Source organism: Manis javanica, chromosome 5 (genome assembly GCF_040802235.1).
Source record: "Manis javanica isolate MJ-LG chromosome 5, MJ_LKY, whole genome shotgun sequence".
NCBI classification, from domain to species: Eukaryota; Metazoa; Chordata; class Mammalia; order Pholidota; family Manidae; genus Manis; species Manis javanica.
The window spans coordinates 321,742-339,617 of NC_133160.1; the positions used below are offsets into that span (position 1 = coordinate 321,742).

Sequence of the window (17,876 nt, forward strand, 5' to 3'; positions counted from 1 at the left end):
ATCCACGGGCCCGTGCCGGGCGACCTCTCCTACCTAGCACCAGGGTCCCGGAGCCGGAGTCTCAGGTCAGCTCCAGACATACCGGCAGGGCCCCACCTGCCCCACTGCGGGCACAAGGGCACACACAGCCAGACACGAACATGGAGGGACACACATGCCTTGAGGCAGAGGTAGCATCTGCACGAACCGAAGACCAGACAGACTCTTGTTCCAGGGGGTGGGAACTGAGCAGCATCTGGGCAGACACCTCATGCTATGGCCTCACCATGTCCAGGTATGACTGCGCACCATGGCATCCGGAGGATGGGCTTTACCTGGCAATGCCAGGGTACAGTGCTGGGGTACCACCGGCTTGGAGACAACCCAGGAAGATGAAATGGTGGTGTCCAGGCATGAGCTGCGGTGTACCTCACACTCATGTCCTGAGTGGGGTAGGAAGTGGGACAGCCCTAGGAAGCCTATCCCCAACTGGCCAGGACCAGAAGGGACATGGATGGAGCTGCTTGAGGTTCAGCACAGAGCACAGGCCCAGCAATGGTCTTGGTGTGACCACATTTGGTCACTGCCCCAAGGGACAGAAGGGGCTGGCCAGTCTGTCACCCCCTCCTACCTTGTGCTGCCAGCCAAAGGTTCAGACCCAGGGCTGGCATGCTCTTCCAGCCAGATGGCCACTAACGGGCAGCAGGATTAAGGGCGGTGCTGTCGTATGGGGTGGGCATCAGAGACGGTCCGGAGGCTGAGGCAGGAGGAGTTAGTGATGGTCAGCCAGGTGGGCAGGAGACTGTGGGACCAGGACTGTCAGCCACAGTTTTGCCCAGACATGCTGCATGAGGTCCAAGCTGCCCCTGGCCTAAGGATCTCCTAGCTCACATACTGCTTTTCTTCACTCCAATCAGTATTTAGAAGATGGAGATAAACAGAGAGAATCAAAGAGGGGGGCATCCACCCACACGGACTGGGCAGGTAGGAGTGAGGTCCCGGCCCCACACGGACTCAGGAGGGGCCTCCCAGGTCAGCTGCCTCTCTGGTGCCAGACTCCCCAGAACAGGATTCTGCAAGGATCATTACGACACACACCTGGTTTGCAGTGAAAACATTTATTTTGCAACAGTTTTCTTTATTTTAGGCCAATATTTGGACATGAGACGAGACACCCATGGTAAGCCACCTTAACCTCCAGCCTGGCCCTGAGGTGTGCGTGTGGGAGTCAGAGCCAGAGGCATGCTAACTCGCGGATTCCAATACAGAACAAAACTGGTGCATAGACACTTGCTGTCCATGCTTTTTAAATCAGTTTGTAAAAACAATGTGTATACATTTCAGTAAACTGCTGCCCCTCCTTAGCTTGAAACATTACCCCATTTTCCAGGGACAGAAAGTTTATCAAAAGGTGCTGCCTGTAAGACCCTGGGCTGAACCCTTCATGGAGGATGGCGCTGTGCAGTCCCTGTTGCCCTGCACCCCTTCATGGACCCCTCCCAGGGCAACACAGAGACCCCTTTAGTTTGCAGCTTTGTTACTTCATGATTGTTACCTGATGCTTAGAAAAACTTTCAGTGTTCCAAGGGAGGAAAGGGTTTCCAGCCACCTTGGGGCACTCCCCTCTGGGTCAGGCGAGCAACCCGAGAGGGCCCAGGGACAGGTTCCACATCAGTCTCCACCCTACCCTGGTACCCTACCCTGCAGAGGCTGACGTGATGGGGACAGGCCACTGCAGTGAGCTCAGCGCCATGCCCAGCCATCCATACAAATTCTAGGGACACGGCAGGGTGGACCTGGCCGTGTGTGCCTGGCAAGAGGGCCTGCTGAGACCTGTCCCTGCCCCAACTCACCAAGAAACCAGAGGCCACAGGCCATTTTGGAGCCAACTTTTATTGTACTGGTTGCAGCAGTTGTGCCTGCTGCGTGGTATCTACATATACACATATGTACACGCACAGAGATATACCCACTGCCCACACACCTCCAGTACAGACACCGCCCGCCGTGCTAAGAACAGTGGAAATGTTGCTTTTGCCAATTCCACAGGATGATTCACAACCAAAATAACAGAAACAGGCCAGTCCTGTGTCACATGGTTCGCAGCTCAGAACACTGAGAAAGGAATGGCGTCACTTTTTTCACGGCCCTTGCAGGATGTGCTGAAAGCCAGGGGGGAACAGGTGGGGCCCACCCCTCAGTGCAGGCCTCACGCCAGGTGCCAGGGAGGCCAGCTGTGCTGGCAGGCACTCCTCCAGCACAAGCTCGCCTGGAGCAGACTGCCCATGGCTAGAACATGCAGGAACCTTCCTAGAGCAGGAGCCTTGCTGTCAAGCCCAGAAAGCAAAAGCACGGAGATGTCCCCTGCTCTGGCCACAGCATGCACGCTGGCTTCTTTCTCTGAAAGGTCCCTGCGGGTGCTGGCCCCTCCGACAACAGAGAACTAGAAAGGCTTACATACTGAGTGGTGAATCTAAAGCAGTTTGAAGAGAGAATAAAGCCAACAGGAAGACAAGCCCACATCACTGAGCGCAACACAGGAGTCCGCACCAGCAGGTCTCAGACGCCCGGCAGTCGCACATGCCTCCTACAGGCTACCTGGGGCCAGTGCTGCCCTTTAGGAAACAGAACAGGCTTTCTAGTGCACTGGCCACACGTGGCCTCAGCTCTGAGCAGCACCAGAGTGGGACTGAGGCGCTCCCCTCACCCCACAGCAGGTAGAGGATTGCCCCCACTCAGCACACGAATGGGGATGCCTCTCCTGACTCCACAACTCTGCTCACCAGGGAAACAAATGATACAACTAAGTGGGAGAAAGGGAAATGAAGCCAGGGGGTCTTGGTCTTGAATCAAGATGAGGGCCTGAGAGCAAGAGCAGTGAACTCTGTGAGGGAGTCTGCTCGGGAACCACTGAGATGGAAATGCCTTCGGGATCAGACGCGGGGGAGCCCAGGCCTGCCGTCTGACTCCTGGGCTACCTGGGCCTTGGCAAGCCCTACTATTGCCTTGAAGACCATCGTCACTGTCATGACTTATTTAGTTCTTAAGAATCCCACAGGTAACTGGGTGCAGCAAACTTCCAGACCACCCCCCTTTCTCCATGCCACCTTGGCCTCCAGGGTAGTTACAACGTTTTCAGGAAATGATCAATAAGATTCTGCAACCAACTGGAAGACACCTGGCAAGGGACTTGCTTTGACACAAGTGACAGGCTGTGGGGTTTCCTGGCATCAGAGCGGCCGCAACCCCAAAAGAACCCAGCCACCAGAGGGGGCAGCCTTCCACCTGAAGCCCTGCCCTTGAACTTGGTTCTTGGCCATTCTGGGGAAAAACTCACTTTCTATAACCAGAAATATCACAAAAGTTGACATCACCCTGCATCTCAGGCCCAGTTCTGGCTGCTACTGAACTTGGGACATTAGTGTCTTGCCTACTCCCTTGATTAGAAGCCAAACAATGAATTTCTTATCCCTTTGTAAGAGATCCAATTTTAGCCAACTGTTTCTAATTTAATATCACAACACATTTCTTTCCTCTCATTGAATGTCTTCATGATCATTTCAACGAACAGAAAACAAACAAATGGGACCAAAAAGCTGCCCAAGGACCTGGTGCTGGCCTGTAGGAGAGGTTGGCTGGGGCCTGTGCCACTTTGGCTGAAGCAGCTCTGCCAGAGCCAGGCAGGCGCCCCCACACCAGGACCACTTCCTAGGCAGTCCACATCCTGTACACATAGCTGTCCCTTCCAGCCCCTTCCTGGTCAATGCGAACCTGCTCTGTGCACAACCCTGGTGGGCAGGCCAGGGCAGTGGGTGAGCAGGCAGTGGGGAAACACTGGGCTTCAGGAACGTGCTCTGGTGCACCTGAGCCAGACACGCCACTGTGCGGGCTTCTCCTTGCCCCTCACGTCTCCCGGAAACGCACGATGTGCTCAAAGGCAGCCACTGAGGTCATTCTGCAGAAACCAGGCCCACCCAGGCCACTCAGGTCTCCGGGGTCCAGTGCAGGTCCAGCAGGGAACCGTCCCACCCTCAGTGCTGCTGGGGGTGTGGGGCTGCTCTGAAACCCGGGGCTGGCACATCAAAGCCCACATTTCCCCACAGCAGGGTATCGCCCACAGGGTCTGGGGCTCACACAAGACTGACTGTCCACCAGTTCCCAGGTGCCCTTGAGGCAGAGCTGACAGGGATTCTGTGGTCTGGCTTCTGGACAAGCCAAGGGCACCAGGCCTCCTAGGCCACAAGGGAGCTTTTGGCCAGGCTGGTCCCTCTCCAGGAACCTGATGCCTCTAGCTCTGCCTGACCCACAATGGCCGAAGGGGGCAGGCGAAGGAAGCAGGGGGTGGGCTGGAGGGGCTTGGGAAGCAGAGAATGGACCGATCTCCTCCCACATGCTTCCTGGGCCACGCAGCCACAGGCCAGCAGTGCCTGAACCCTCAGCCCCTCTGACTAGACTACTTGGGGCACTGTTACTGCCTGTAGTTCTTAGAGGTCCAAAAAGGATTAGAGAGGCCACAGCGGGCCTGAGGAATGTGGAGGGTCACGCAACAGGAGAAGACCGACAGAAAGTAACCCCAGCACCCAGCTGGTGGCCTGGGGAAAGCACAGGGACATGGAAGAACCCCTCCCACAGCCTGGTGAGGGCACATACTCAGAGGACCAAGTGGTGAGGCGACCTCGGCGAAGCCCAGGCAGAGAATAGTGGTCTCAGAGTCAGGACAGCCGCCTGTACTTTTCACAAGCTGATCCAAAGGAGAACTCTGCCACAAGGCCCAGCACACAGGGCGAGCAGGTGTCGCGCACTGTCCTTGACGTGAACACCATGGGAATGCTGACGGCACTGGGGGGGGCATGCCAGCTCCTTTCTGGCGGACGAGCACCGGAGCAGGCGGGACCCTAGCTCCTGCCAGGCAGCACCGCCTCTGGCCCCACAGCACAGGAAGGCGCCACTCCTCCTGCCCACGCCTGGCTGGGAGGGGACCATGCAGCTGGGCTCCATTCACGGCACCAACCTGGCGGAAAGCCGGAGGCGGCCCCACATCTGGGTGACTGTCACACCGCAGCACGTCCACAACACAGACGGACATGGAACGTAACCCCAAACATGCTATTAGAAAAGAAAAACAGAGGAAGACCGTAGCTAAACTGCTTTAAATACTGCATGCTACGTACTTCATGTGTCGGGATGGACGGATGGTGGGCACGGAGGTGGGAGGGGCCGCGCGGCCCGGTGGGTGGACACCGCCCTTCCTCCAGCCGGAGCGGCCTCCCCGCAGCCCCGTGACCACAGTTCATGGCGCTGAGGCTGAGGTGGCCGGCGCTGACGGAGCCTCTACTCACGGCCCCCCCTGGGCTCAGTTGCCGCCGTCGGTGTGGTAGCTGGGGTGCGCATCGGCCGTGAGCTGCGTGGTCTCCGTGGCAGACGCCGGCTGCACCACGATCGGCGTGTCCGCGGCCTCTGGAAAGGGGCACACGAGGCGCTCACCGAGCGGGTCGCGGCTCTGGGCGGGCGCGCCGGGCGCACGGGGAGGCCGCCTGCCCACCGTGGCCGTCCTGTCTCCCGCCGGCGGCCCGCGCCCGTTTACCTCGGCGTCCGCGCTCCCGCCTCAAGCCCGCCGCCGCCTGCCCGCACGGGGTCAGGGCCCGCCTGTTTGACAAGAAGGGCACGCGGCTCAGGGCTCTGCGGCTGCGCCCCGCTCGCGGCCCCGCGGCCGGCACTCACCGCGCTCGTCCGACTGCAGCTGCGCCTCCAGGTCCTCGGGGGACACGTAGAAGGCGGCCTCCTCGCCCTCGGGCGCCCGGGGCTTGCACCGCCCACAGCAGCAGTTGAAGCAGCAGCACAGGCAGCAGCAGCAGTAGCAGCACGTGAGGAGCCCGCAGACGACGAACAGGGCCTGCGCGGAGGACACGGTGAGGCCGAGCACCCCGCGCCCCACCGAGTGCCTCTGTGCGGGCTCCCGCCCGGAGCCACGCGGCGAGAACGGGCTTAAACGGGAGAACGAGGAAGGGCGAGATCACTGCGGGAAGGACAGCTATCTGCAGGGGACAGGGTCAAGGGCTGACCAGCGAGCGCGAGGGCCCCGACAGCTCAGCACCACAGCCCGTCTCACCTCTGGCCTCACACACAGCACGTGCTTTTAATAAAGGAAGGAAAAGGTGAAATGGCAAAAAATTAAATAACTGATGTCAGAAGTCTCTCGAATTAAGAGTCCAGACAAGTATTCCCTCAGAGCAGAAAGCCTACCCACGAGACGGAAATGCCTGCTTCCTCATCTGTCTTCTCAGTGACTCACAGTGACTCATGGAAAAGACCATGTGGCTACAAACGGCTCAGAGATCCTGCTGCGGGCACCGCGGCTGGCCGCGGGCAGGTTACATGCAGCAGCAGGAGACGGACGCCTCTGCCCATGTTTACGCAGGATGAGAAGGCTGCCGTGTGCCCAGAACCACTCCTCAGATGGCAGAGTGTCTGCATCAAACACACTGATGCTGCAGGATCTGAAATGCCAGCAGGCATGAGGTAATCTCCCCACACCCAAGGGCCCAGTGCCGCTGCCCCTCCTCACCTTGGCCCACCAACTGGACAGCACAAAGTAGGTGTTCACGTTCTCTTCCCCGAACTGCTCAGCCACGTAGAGCCCCAGAGAGCCGTACTTGTCGTAGATGTTCCTTTTGGTGGCGTCTGTCAAGATGGCGTGCGCGTTGTTGATCTCCTTGAACTTGTCTGCAGCCTCTGGGTTATCGGGATTCTTGTCAGGGTGATATTTCAAGGCAAGTTTCCTGCAAACCAAAACCGTGTCCTGGCTGAGCTGGGCGCACTGCCCTGGTGGATGGAGGGCCCCGTGAAAAGGCCACCCATCCAACTTGCTTTTCAAGCTTCCACAGAATTCAGCCTCATCAAGACCAAAAGAAATGTGTGCGGTCACGTCAGGGGAGGCCTTGCTGCCCTGCCCTGCCCTGCCCGGAGGGCTAGGCCGTGGGGTGAGGGCTTGCCTGGCAGGGTAGTCACTCCAGCGACTTCCAGCAGCACAGAGGCAACCCTACCGACCTCTGCTGACCTCTAGCGTCCCAACAGTCTAACTGCATATCTGACAGCCAAAGGGCTGAGCAGGGCTGTCCTGGGGCATTTTCACAGGTGGTCAGTAGTTACACACGCTGAGAGCAGAGAGGGCCACCTGGGGCATCTACCATTGATGATGACGCCTCTTCCCGCTAGCTCACTGACCCGTCTGTGAGGACCAGGCCATGACAGGGCGAGGAGAGGGCATCATTATCAGTATAATTGTTTTAAGCTGTAAGGTAACACATACACACACAAGGATGCAAGGGACTGGTTACTGGTTCAATACTGAGCTGGGCAGGGAAACACACACAGTGGCTCCTGGTAAAGCAGATCGAACCACGAGGCACGAGAGGCCCCTGGCAGCACGGTCTCTTACCGGTAGGACTTTTTAATGTCATCCGAGGTTGCATTCTTGTCCAGCCCAAGAACGTGGTACAGCGATTCCCCAGAGGTAGAGAGTGAGCGCTGTCTCTGGTCGGCCATGGTCGGCTAACCTACGAGAAACACAGGGAGAGCACCAAGGAGGGGTGAGAATCCCAGGACTGGAGCTGCTGGATCTCGTTCATTAAGCAGAACACCACACCACAACACTGCTCGCAGGTGTTCTGATGTGCAGGCACAGGACCCTCGGGTACAGCATGACGAGTGTGAGGCGTGGCCTCGTGTTGGTGCAAGGGGCAAAACTGGTACCTGCGTGGGATGCTACAACACTGCCACCCTGGGCAGACTGTAAAAACCAAGATTACATATTGTGATCCCCAGAACAACCTCTAAATAACAAATAAGAAGAGGGAGAGCTAAAAAGCTGAAAGAAAAATGAAGTGAAACTCTTGACAAAAAACTCCAGTAAAAGGAAGAGACTCTCAGAACAGATAAAAACGTGAGACCCAACTATACACTGACGGCAAGAGACGCACCTTAAGGCAGAGCCTCAACACCCGGAGCAAGCACAGACGGCTGCAAAAATCTCAACACCCTGCCTCAGAAATTTACAGAATTAGGGGGAAAAAAATCGGGAAAAACATTGATAATTTGAAGAACACTATCAACCATGACCTAACTGATACTTTTATGAGACCCAACATCTACAGAATATACTTTTAAAAAATCACCAAGACATAGCACATGTTGGGCCTTAAAGTTTGCCTAATTTAAATGGATTGAAATCATACACATATAAGATTCCCTGACTAATAGAATGAAATTAGAAACCTGACAATAGGATATCTAGGAAAACTTCAAATATTTAGTATTAAATAATACATTCTAAATAAAATGTAGTTGAAAGAAGAAATCAAAAGAGAAATTAGAAAATATTTTGACTTGAATAACAAAATACAAAATATTAATCAAGACTGAAGGTACAAACAACTTCATAAAGCTGGAGAACAGCAACGTAAACCCAAAACAAATAGAAGGAAGAAAATAATAATGAGCAGAAATCAACAAATAGGAAAATGATAAAGGAGAGAAATTTTAACAAAGTCAAAAGTTGGTTCTTTGCAAACAACAAAATTGATTAATACCTGACCAGACTGATGAAAAAACAACAGAAATGAGCATCATGAAGAATTAAAGAGGCGGCCATCACTACAGCCCCTACAGGCACAAAAAAGATAATGAGAATATTATGGACAACTTTACACCACAAAATTAGATGAAACAGACAAACATCCTGAAAAATACAGTTTACCAAAAGCAATACAGGATGAAACACAAAACCTAAATAGGCCTATGTGCATTAATAAAACTGAATCTGTAGTAGAAAACCTTCCCTCAAAGAAAATTCCAGGCTCAGATTTTCTATCAGATACTCAAGGAAGAATGCCATCAATGTTAGACAAATTTTTTCAAAAGCAGAGAAGGGAACTTTTCCCAACATGCTTTCGGAGGCCAGTAGGACCTCACAAAGGTGGCCAAACCTGATGAAGACACGACCAAGGAAACTTTCACAAACACAGATGCAAAAATCCTCAACAAAATATTAACAAATTGAATCTAACAAGATACATCATAATCAATGAGAAATTACACCAGAATTGCAAGCTTAACATTTCAAAATAAATCAATGTAATTCACCATATTAATAGAACAAATGAGACAAACCACATGATCACCTCAATAGATTCATAAAAGCATTTGGCAAAATTCAACACCAATTAATGATTTAAAATTTTTTCAGCATATTGAAAATAGAACTTCCTCTGTCTGATAAAAGATACCTAACCAAAAACCTGTAGTTAATATGTTTAGTAATGTAATAGAGCATGCTTCTATCTTAAGATTAGAATAGGACAAAGATGCTCTTGCCAGTCCTATTCAACACTGTTCTAGGGCTCCAGAATACTGTGACAAGGAAAAAACAAGACAAAACTCCCTATTCACAGATGACTTAGTTGTTCACAAAGAAAATCCTAAGAAATCCATAAAAAACCTCACTAGACTGATAAGTGAATTTAACAAGGTCACAGGATACAAGTTTAATATTTCAAACAATCAATCGTATTTTTATTTGACAGCAGTAAACAACTAGAAAATTTTATTATATACAAATTTCGTTCACAGCAGGACCCAAAACCATAAAATTATTTAGGAGTAAAATTTAACAAAACACATATAAGACCAGTATGCTGAGAACTACACATTGTGAAGAGAAATGAAAGAAGATATTAAAAAAAAGAGAGATTTACTATGTTCGTGGATTAGGAAACTCAATATTGTTCAATGTTAATTCTTTCTATATTGATCTATTGATTCAACACAATCTTAACTCTAAACCCAGCAGGCTTTTTTGTGGAAACTGACTAACTGATTTTAAAACTGTATAGAAATGTAACGGGCATAAATTAGACATAGCTACATTGGTATACAGATGGTCAAAAGTACATGAGATGTTTATCTACTTAGTCATTTAGAAATGCAAAATAAAATAAGCTACTATCACACATCCACTGGAGTGCCTTATAGCAAAAAGATGGGTATTAAGTATTTGATGTGAAGCAACATGAACTCTCATACACGTTGAATATGTAAAATGGTACCTTACCTAAAACAGCTTGGTCGTACTTCAAAAAGTTAAACATACACTTACCATATGACCCAGCAATTCCACTGCTAGGTATGGTATCTACCTACAAGAAATGAAAACATACATCCACAAAAAGACTTACACACAGAAGTTCATAGTAGCTTTATCCATCAATAGCCACAATATCCATCAGCAGGCGAATGGAAAAACCAAAGGGGTATATCCAAACCACGGAATAAAGGGAATGAGCTACTCATACACACCACTAGGGACAATTCTCGAAGTATTTTGCTAGGTGAAAGGACACTGGCCTAAAAATACAGGCATCCTTTATGTGAAACTCTAGAAAATGCAAAGTAATCTATAACAGGCAGATGGATGGTGGCCCAAATGTAGAGTTGGAGAGAGAGATGGGTTACGAAGGGACTCAAGGAAACTTTGGAAAACAGTTTGTCACACACCTCCCATAGGGTTCAGCAGTTCCACTCCTAGGTAATTTATCCAAGAGAAAAGAAACACATTCACACAAAAACCTGTACACAAACATTTATAGCAGCTTTATTTGTAATAGCCCCAAACTAGAAACAGTCCAGATGTTCTTCAACAGAATGGTTAAAAACCATGGTGTATATATATACACACACCGTGTAATATTACTCAGCAACAAAACAAAACAAAACTACTGATGCACATGCAACTTGGATGAGTCTCCAGGGAATTACGACAAGCAGAAAAACACTAATCCCAAAAGGCCACATACTGTATGATTATATTTACATAACATTTTTTGAAATGATAAAATTTTAGCAAAGGAAAACAGACTGGTGTTCACCAGGGGTCAGGGATGGGAGGTGTGACTGTAAGTGGGGAGCACTAGGGCCCCTGTGGTGTTGCAAATGCTTAGTATCTGACTCTACTGGTGGACACACAAAGCTACACAGGAGACAGAACTGTACAGGACACATACACACATAAAAAATGGGTAAATTGGAGTAAGACTGCTGGACTGTACCAACCTCAGTATCCTGGCTGTGTTATTAAACTACAGTTTTGCAAAATGTTACCACTGGGGGAAACTAAAGAGAGTGTCTGCTATTTGTTACAACTACATGTGAAATCAATCTATCACAATTAAAATTGCTATCAACAGCTAATTAATTTGACCAATTCAAGGTTACCTGGTCAGTTGAGACCATTAAGATAAGTTTTAACTAGAGATAACATAGCATGTCACCAGCAGCAAAGTCTAGATCTAAAATAATTTAGAAACAACAAAATAATGGAAGAAGAAAAGAGGATATGCTTTAGCCCAATTCCTTCACCTTACAGAAGATCAGGGGGAAGTCTCTGATGCAAAATGCTTTATCAAATTCTACATAAAATCATTAACAGGCCCAGCCTAGAAGTCGCCACCTGATTTCAAATTCAGGGATCAACTGCATTAACATGGGTCTGCCTGCCCCACTATCCACTTAGGGGTGTGAATAATCAGTCTTGACAATGTGCCATACTAATGCAAGAAGTTAATAAAAGGGGAAACTGTGGGGTTGATGGGGGGGAGTAAATGGGAAGTCTCTGTACATTCTGTTCAATTTTCTGTAAACCTAAAGCTACTCTAAAAAAGTCTATGAATTAAAAAACAAGATACCAAAAAAAAAACAAAAAAAAAACCTGGTTGATGACCCCAGAGGAAAAGCAGCAAGCTTTTAAGTCTTTATATCCTCAGAGAGGGAAGGCTACTATTTATATGTCACAAAAAACTGAAGAAAAAGGAGCACAAAAGGGTAGTAAGACAAGCCTTGGAAATCACCACCTGAACAGCACGCAGCTGGGCACAGCAACACGACAGGAACGGCTGACAGCCAAAGCCCAGCAAGAAGACATGATTCAGGAAGTCTAGGAGAACTAGCGCCAAGAAAACAAAAATGAGAAAATGTGTTTCACAGGAATTCAAAGGCACAGAATATGTCCAACTGAGAAAAAACAGTCAATTAAAAATAAAACCAAACCAGAGCTGAAAGAAAACATGCATACAAACCGAGGCCCCTCCAATCACCAAGGCCACACCTACCTGTCCTGGCCAAACCGAGCACCTCCCCAAACAAAAATTCAAATTCTAAGGAGAAAATATTTTCAGCCTAGAATTCTATTATCAACCAAGTGTTTAAGGTTAAAAGAATGTATGAATTCAAGAGTTGAGGAAAAGTACTGCTCATGAATCCTGAATGATAAACTCTCTGAGGAGGTGCTTCAACAAAAATGAGGAAGGAAATCAGGAAAGAGGAAAATGGATAAAAAGGTGGTGGCGGCTGGGAATGCGGGAGAAGAAATGGAGGCAGACAGGAAGGACTCAGGAGCCACTCCATACTCCCCTGCGCATCTATGAACCCTTTTCCACGCCTAGTCACACCACACAGTGCAAAGGATAACGCGGCCAGGATGTTCACAGGGAGAGGAGGGAGCAGGGGGGGCAGACCGATGAAGACATCACAGATGAAGGGACTGAAGTACGGAGGTAAAGTCAGGATTAGAACCCAAACCGAAGGGCATGGCCTGTTGGCCTAGGGACATCAGGTAAATCACCTCACCCCTAAACCTAAGGGACAGTGCCGTGCTGCTGAGGGCACAAAATGAAACGAGTCTCAATGCCACCCGAGAGATGGCAGATTCTGGAGTCAGGATATGAGGACCCTAAGCCCGGTTCCGAAAGCTCTGCGCCCCTCCCTCCTCTAGACAGAGACCAGAGCATCGGCCTCAAGGGGCTGGGCCAGCAGAGAGGCCGGAGAGCCTCCGTAGGCAGCAGGCACTTCTTTTGTGCTGGTTAAAGGAGAGTATTCCAGCCGACTATTACAAGGTATTTCATGTGTTTAATCCGTAACTGAAGCACCACCACATGTTCAAGTCTAACTACTGGTAGTTAAGCAACTTTTCTGGTCCTTAGGAACTGTTACAGAAAATACGAATTTCACAAATCATTTCTTTTCTCACTCAGTGCTTGCTAAATGCTTCATTTCTAGACCCCACCCACAAAACAAGTCAATAATTAATACTTTTATGTTTGCTCTGTAAAAACAATTGACTGTATCTAAGACATCAAGAGGAGCCAGCTACTTAATTGGACTAAGGAGAATTCCCTGTGGAAAGTTCACATTTTAAATTATGACCAGCAGTGCCACTTAGAACTCAGTGAGTGTGCCAGACACCACAGATACTCCTGCGCTGAATGTCCAATCTCCTAGTCGTAAACAGAACCATCCTAAGAAAAATCAATACATACCTGGCAAAATGTATAGGTAAGCTGACCATTTGGTTCCTTACTTACTTCTTAACAGATACAGATCATAGACTTTCAAAGCCTTGGAATTAATTTTCCTAGCCTATACCTATACTTGCGTAATAAAAGTTTTACCTCCTCAAACCCAGCAAAGAAGTGTGCACCGAGCTGCCAGGGGCTGGCTGGAAGCGTCCTCTCATGACTCACGCAGCACAGTTCTGTAGGAGCACCCCGCCGAGCAACAGCTGAACATTTCTGACCCAATAATATTATAACCAGGCAAGTTCTCTACAGATGGAGGAACAGATTAATGTTCACATGGACATGGGAACTTATGGAACAAAGAGCTTCTAGAAAAATGACTTGGTGATAAAATCCAGCCAGCAAAGGCGCAAACCAAAGAAGGCAGTTAAAGAAGGAAACCAGGGGTGACAAAGCACCCTTCCGGCTCGCGCTGGATCTACAGAGACTCAAGAACTAGACTGAAGGGAGGTGGGAGCTACAGCAACAGATCCAAATGTAAATATTGCAAACCTAAAATGACCCAGTCGGGGCGCAAGTGGGGAAAGAGTGTGTGGAGCTCCCAGTCACCCCCACAGGGGTGAAGGAGTCTGTCTAAACGAGAAGCTGGTACACACACAGCACCCTTCTTAAAGGTGTGGTTTGCCTGCAATGACGGAGTAACAGTTTCATCGGGATCATGATTTTTTTGTGTGCCAAATCCAAGGAAAAGTGCTGCTTTTACTTTGAAAAGTCTATGTGAATAACTTTGGAAAGTAAGCATCTGGCCATCTGGTTGTTTCTTGGGAGAACTAGGGACCAGAGGTTAAAAACACTTACTCTTTGCTCACCCCATTCCTTTACCTGGTTCTATACCATTACTTAATTTTACCATGTTCTTCTCTATGCTTCATGTAGTTTGAACTTTTTATGCTTATGTATATATATATGTATATAATTTTTATAAGAACTACAAAGTTGGCATTTAAGAAAACAAGCAGCCATAGGCCTCTCCTAATGCTGTTTCCCTTCCTAGAAGGCCACTTATAATGAGTAGTCGCTTCTTCCAGGACAGTTTTTTAAGCACCTGTCACATAACTATTAGGCTGGAAAATAGACATGAGCAGGGTGGAAAGAGAACAAGGCCAGTAAAGCCCCCTAGAAAGGACTCAGTGAATCAGTCAAAACTAGAAAGCCAGGAAAGACTCAGAGTTAGTTAATCAGTTAAAGCCCAAAAGGTCAGGAGCACCTGGGGCTTGGCTCTTGCATTAAAGCTCAAGGGGAAACTGGCCAGTGGCCAAAGACAAACACCAAATGAACAATCAAAAGTGCCTCAACAGCAAGGAAGAAGTCAAACTGTCCCTGTTTGCAGATGACATGATATTGTACATAAAAAGCCCTAAAGAATCCACTCCAAAACTACTGGATCTAATACCTGATTTCAGCAGTTTCGGGATACAAAATTAATACACAGAAATCTGTTGCATTCCTATACACTAATGATGAACTAGCAGAAAGAGAAATCAGGAAACAATTCCACTCACAATTGCATTAAAAAGAATTAAATACCTGGGAATAAACCTAACCAAGGAAGTGAAAGACCTATACTCTGAAAACTACAAGACACTCATGAGAGAAATTAAAGAAGATACCAATAAATGGAAACTCATCCCGTGCTCATGGATAGGAAGAATTAATATTGTCAAAATGGCCATCCTGCCTAAAGCAATCTACAGATTCAATGCAATGCCTATCAAAATACCAACAGCATTCTTCAGCGAACTAGAGAAAATAGTTCTAAAATTCATATGGAACCACAAAAGACCCTGAATAGCCAAAACAATCCTGGGAAGGAAGAATAAAGCGGGGGGAATTATGCTCCCTGACTTCAAGCTCTACTACAAAGCCACAGTAATCAAGACAATTTGGTACTGGCACAAGAACAGACCCACAGACCAATGGAAAAAACTATAGAGCTCAGATATAAACCCAAGCATATATGGTTAATTAATATGTGATAAAGGAGCCATAGACATACAATGGGGAAATGACAGCCTCTTCAACAGATGGTGTTGGCAAAACTGAACAGCTACATGTAAGAGAATGAAACTGGATCACTGTCTAACCCCACACACAAAAGTAAACTCAAAATGGATCAAAGACCTGAATGTTAGCCATGAAACCATAAAACTCTTAGAAAAAACATAGGCAAAAATCTCTTGGACATAAACATGAGTGACTTCTTCAATGAATATATCTCCCCGGGCAAGGAAAACAAAAACAAAAATGAACAAGTGGGACTGTATCAAGCTGAAAAGCTTCTGTACAGCAAAAGACACCATCAATAGAACAAAAAGGTACCCTACAGTATGGGAGAATATATTCATAAATGACAGATCCGATAAAGACTTGACACCCAAAACATATAAAGAGCTCACACACCTCAACAAACAAAAAGCAAATGATCCAATTAAAAAATGGGCAGAGGAGCTGAATAGACAGTTCTCCAAAGAAGAAATTCAGATGGCCAACAGACACATGAAAAGATGCTCCACATCGCTAGTTATCAGAGAAATGCAAATTAAAACCACCATGAGATATCGCCTCACACCAGTTAGGATGGCCACCATCCAAAAGACAAACAACAACAAATGTTGGCGAGGCTGTGGAGAAAGGGGAACCCTCCTACAGTGCTGGTGGGAATGTAAAATAGTTCAACCATTGTGGAAAGCAGTATAGAGGTTCCTCAAAAAACTCAAAATAGAAATACCATTTGACCCGGGAATTCCACTCCTAGGAATTTACCCTAAGAATGCAGGAGCCCAGTTTGAAAAAGACATATGCACCCCTATGTTTATCGCAGCCCTATTTACAATAGCCAAGAAATGGAAACAATCCAAGTGTCCATCAGTAGATGAATGGATAAAGAAGATGTGGTACATATACACAATGGAATATTATTCAGCCATAGGAAGAAAAACAAATCCTACCACTTGTAACAACATGGATGGAGCTAGAGGGTATTATGCTCAGTGAAATAAGCCAGGCGAAGAAATTCAAGTATCAAATGATTTCACTCATCTGTGGAGTATAAGAACAAAGAAAAAAACTGAAGGAACAAAACAGCAGCAGACTCACAGAACCCAAGAATGGACCAACAGTTACCAAAGGGAAAGGGACTGGAGAGGATGGGTGGGAAGGGAGGGATAGTGGGGAAAAAGGGGCATCATGATTAGCATGTAAAATGGGGGGTGGGGGGCATGGGGAAGGCAGTATAACACAGAGAAGACAAGTAGTGATTCTACAGCATCTTACTATGATGGACAGTGACTGTAATGGGGTATAGGGTGGGGACTTGATAATAGGGGGAGTCTAGTAACCATAATGTTGTTCATGTAATTGTACATTAATGATAGCAAAAAAATAATAAAAATAAAAAAGTGCCTAGAGAGACAGTCCAGTCAACCCTAAATTTTCCTAAGAACCTGCAAGCACCCTCACCTGGCTTCCTCCCAATCCAATTTTCTTTGGCATTTTCTAGCATCACAGAGTGAGAATGAGAGATCAGCCTCCCTTTTATCTTAATGAAACGACTCGTAGCCCAGTGGTGGACTGGACAGTGCAAGCCTCGTTTAAATCATATCAGAGCCAAGCAGTTAAACACCGGAAGAGGCAAAGTTGGATACAATGAAAGTCAGCACAATCTACCATTCAGGGTTCGTCTGGGGTTAAAATCCTTGAAAGGAATCTTCAGAGCAGGCATTGGCAAGCTTTTTGGTAAAGGGCAAGACAGTAAATATTTCAGTTTGGCCGCATGAACAGTTTCCATTGCTGCATCTCCAGTTCTCAACTCTGCCTTTGAAGCCTGAAAGCACACAGTGTGTAAAATAATGGGCAGAGCTCTGCCCTGATGAAACCTGACTGAATTACAGGGGTGGTCAAGTAATGGTTGGTGCTCTTGTGAATTATTTAAGGGAAGTGAGGTCTTGCTGTTGGTCATTGATGTTTATGTGCTGTGGACAAATGCAGGTTTAGACAGTTTTTTTTTAGTTCTTAAAATTAACTACACAAATACAAAACAAAGGCATAGACAGACACTATGTGGCTTAAGGAACAGTTCGAAAGACATTTTCAGTCAAGATGGCAAAATTCAAAGACATCTGTTGCCCCATGAAGCAACCAGACCTGACAGCAGCAAGAGCCGCCCTCTGTGTTCACGTAAAAACTACGGGAAAAGCTGTGTCAGAGGTGAAGGCATTTTTAACAGAAACCACCCCAGAAACCAGTGTCATCCCTGGCTGGTTCACTCTTCTTACTTTAACGATCTGTCACTGCTTTCTATGGCACTGTATCTGCAAAGGTACCACACAGCACAGCAAGTGGGAAAACGTAAACCAGAGGGTGAATCTGAAAGTCATGAAACCTGCTATGATGAAGCACAGCAGCTGTCAGCGCACCGGCTGAGAGGGACCCCCAGGCGAGCACAGCGGCTCTGCCGGGAGAGCAGGGACCTGCCGCTCCCCGGTCGGGTCT

At 47.8% G+C, this 17,876-nt stretch overlaps 1 protein-coding gene across 2 annotated transcripts in view; it reads right to left on the reverse strand.

Moving 5' to 3' along the window:
- Positions 1–1,853: 1,853 nt before the first annotated feature.
- DNAJC5 (DnaJ heat shock protein family (Hsp40) member C5) overlaps positions 1,854–17,876 on the reverse strand; it is a 30,747-nt gene continuing 14,724 nt past the window's right edge. The window contains exons 2-6 of one of the 2 annotated variants that reach the window (XR_005058091.2): positions 7,418–7,535; positions 6,545–6,758; positions 5,701–5,872; positions 5,564–5,625; positions 1,854–5,436 (exon numbers count right to left, since the gene is read on the reverse strand). Coding sequence is in view for 1 of the 2 variants with exons in the window: in XM_037006564.2 (XP_036862459.1) it covers positions 5,333–5,436; positions 5,701–5,872; positions 6,545–6,758; positions 7,418–7,524 (597 nt within the window). In the remaining variant the exon portion in view is untranslated. The remainder of the gene's footprint in view (positions 5,437–5,563; positions 5,626–5,700; positions 5,873–6,544; positions 6,759–7,417; positions 7,536–17,876) is intronic. The other variant, XM_037006564.2, reaches the window with a different exon arrangement.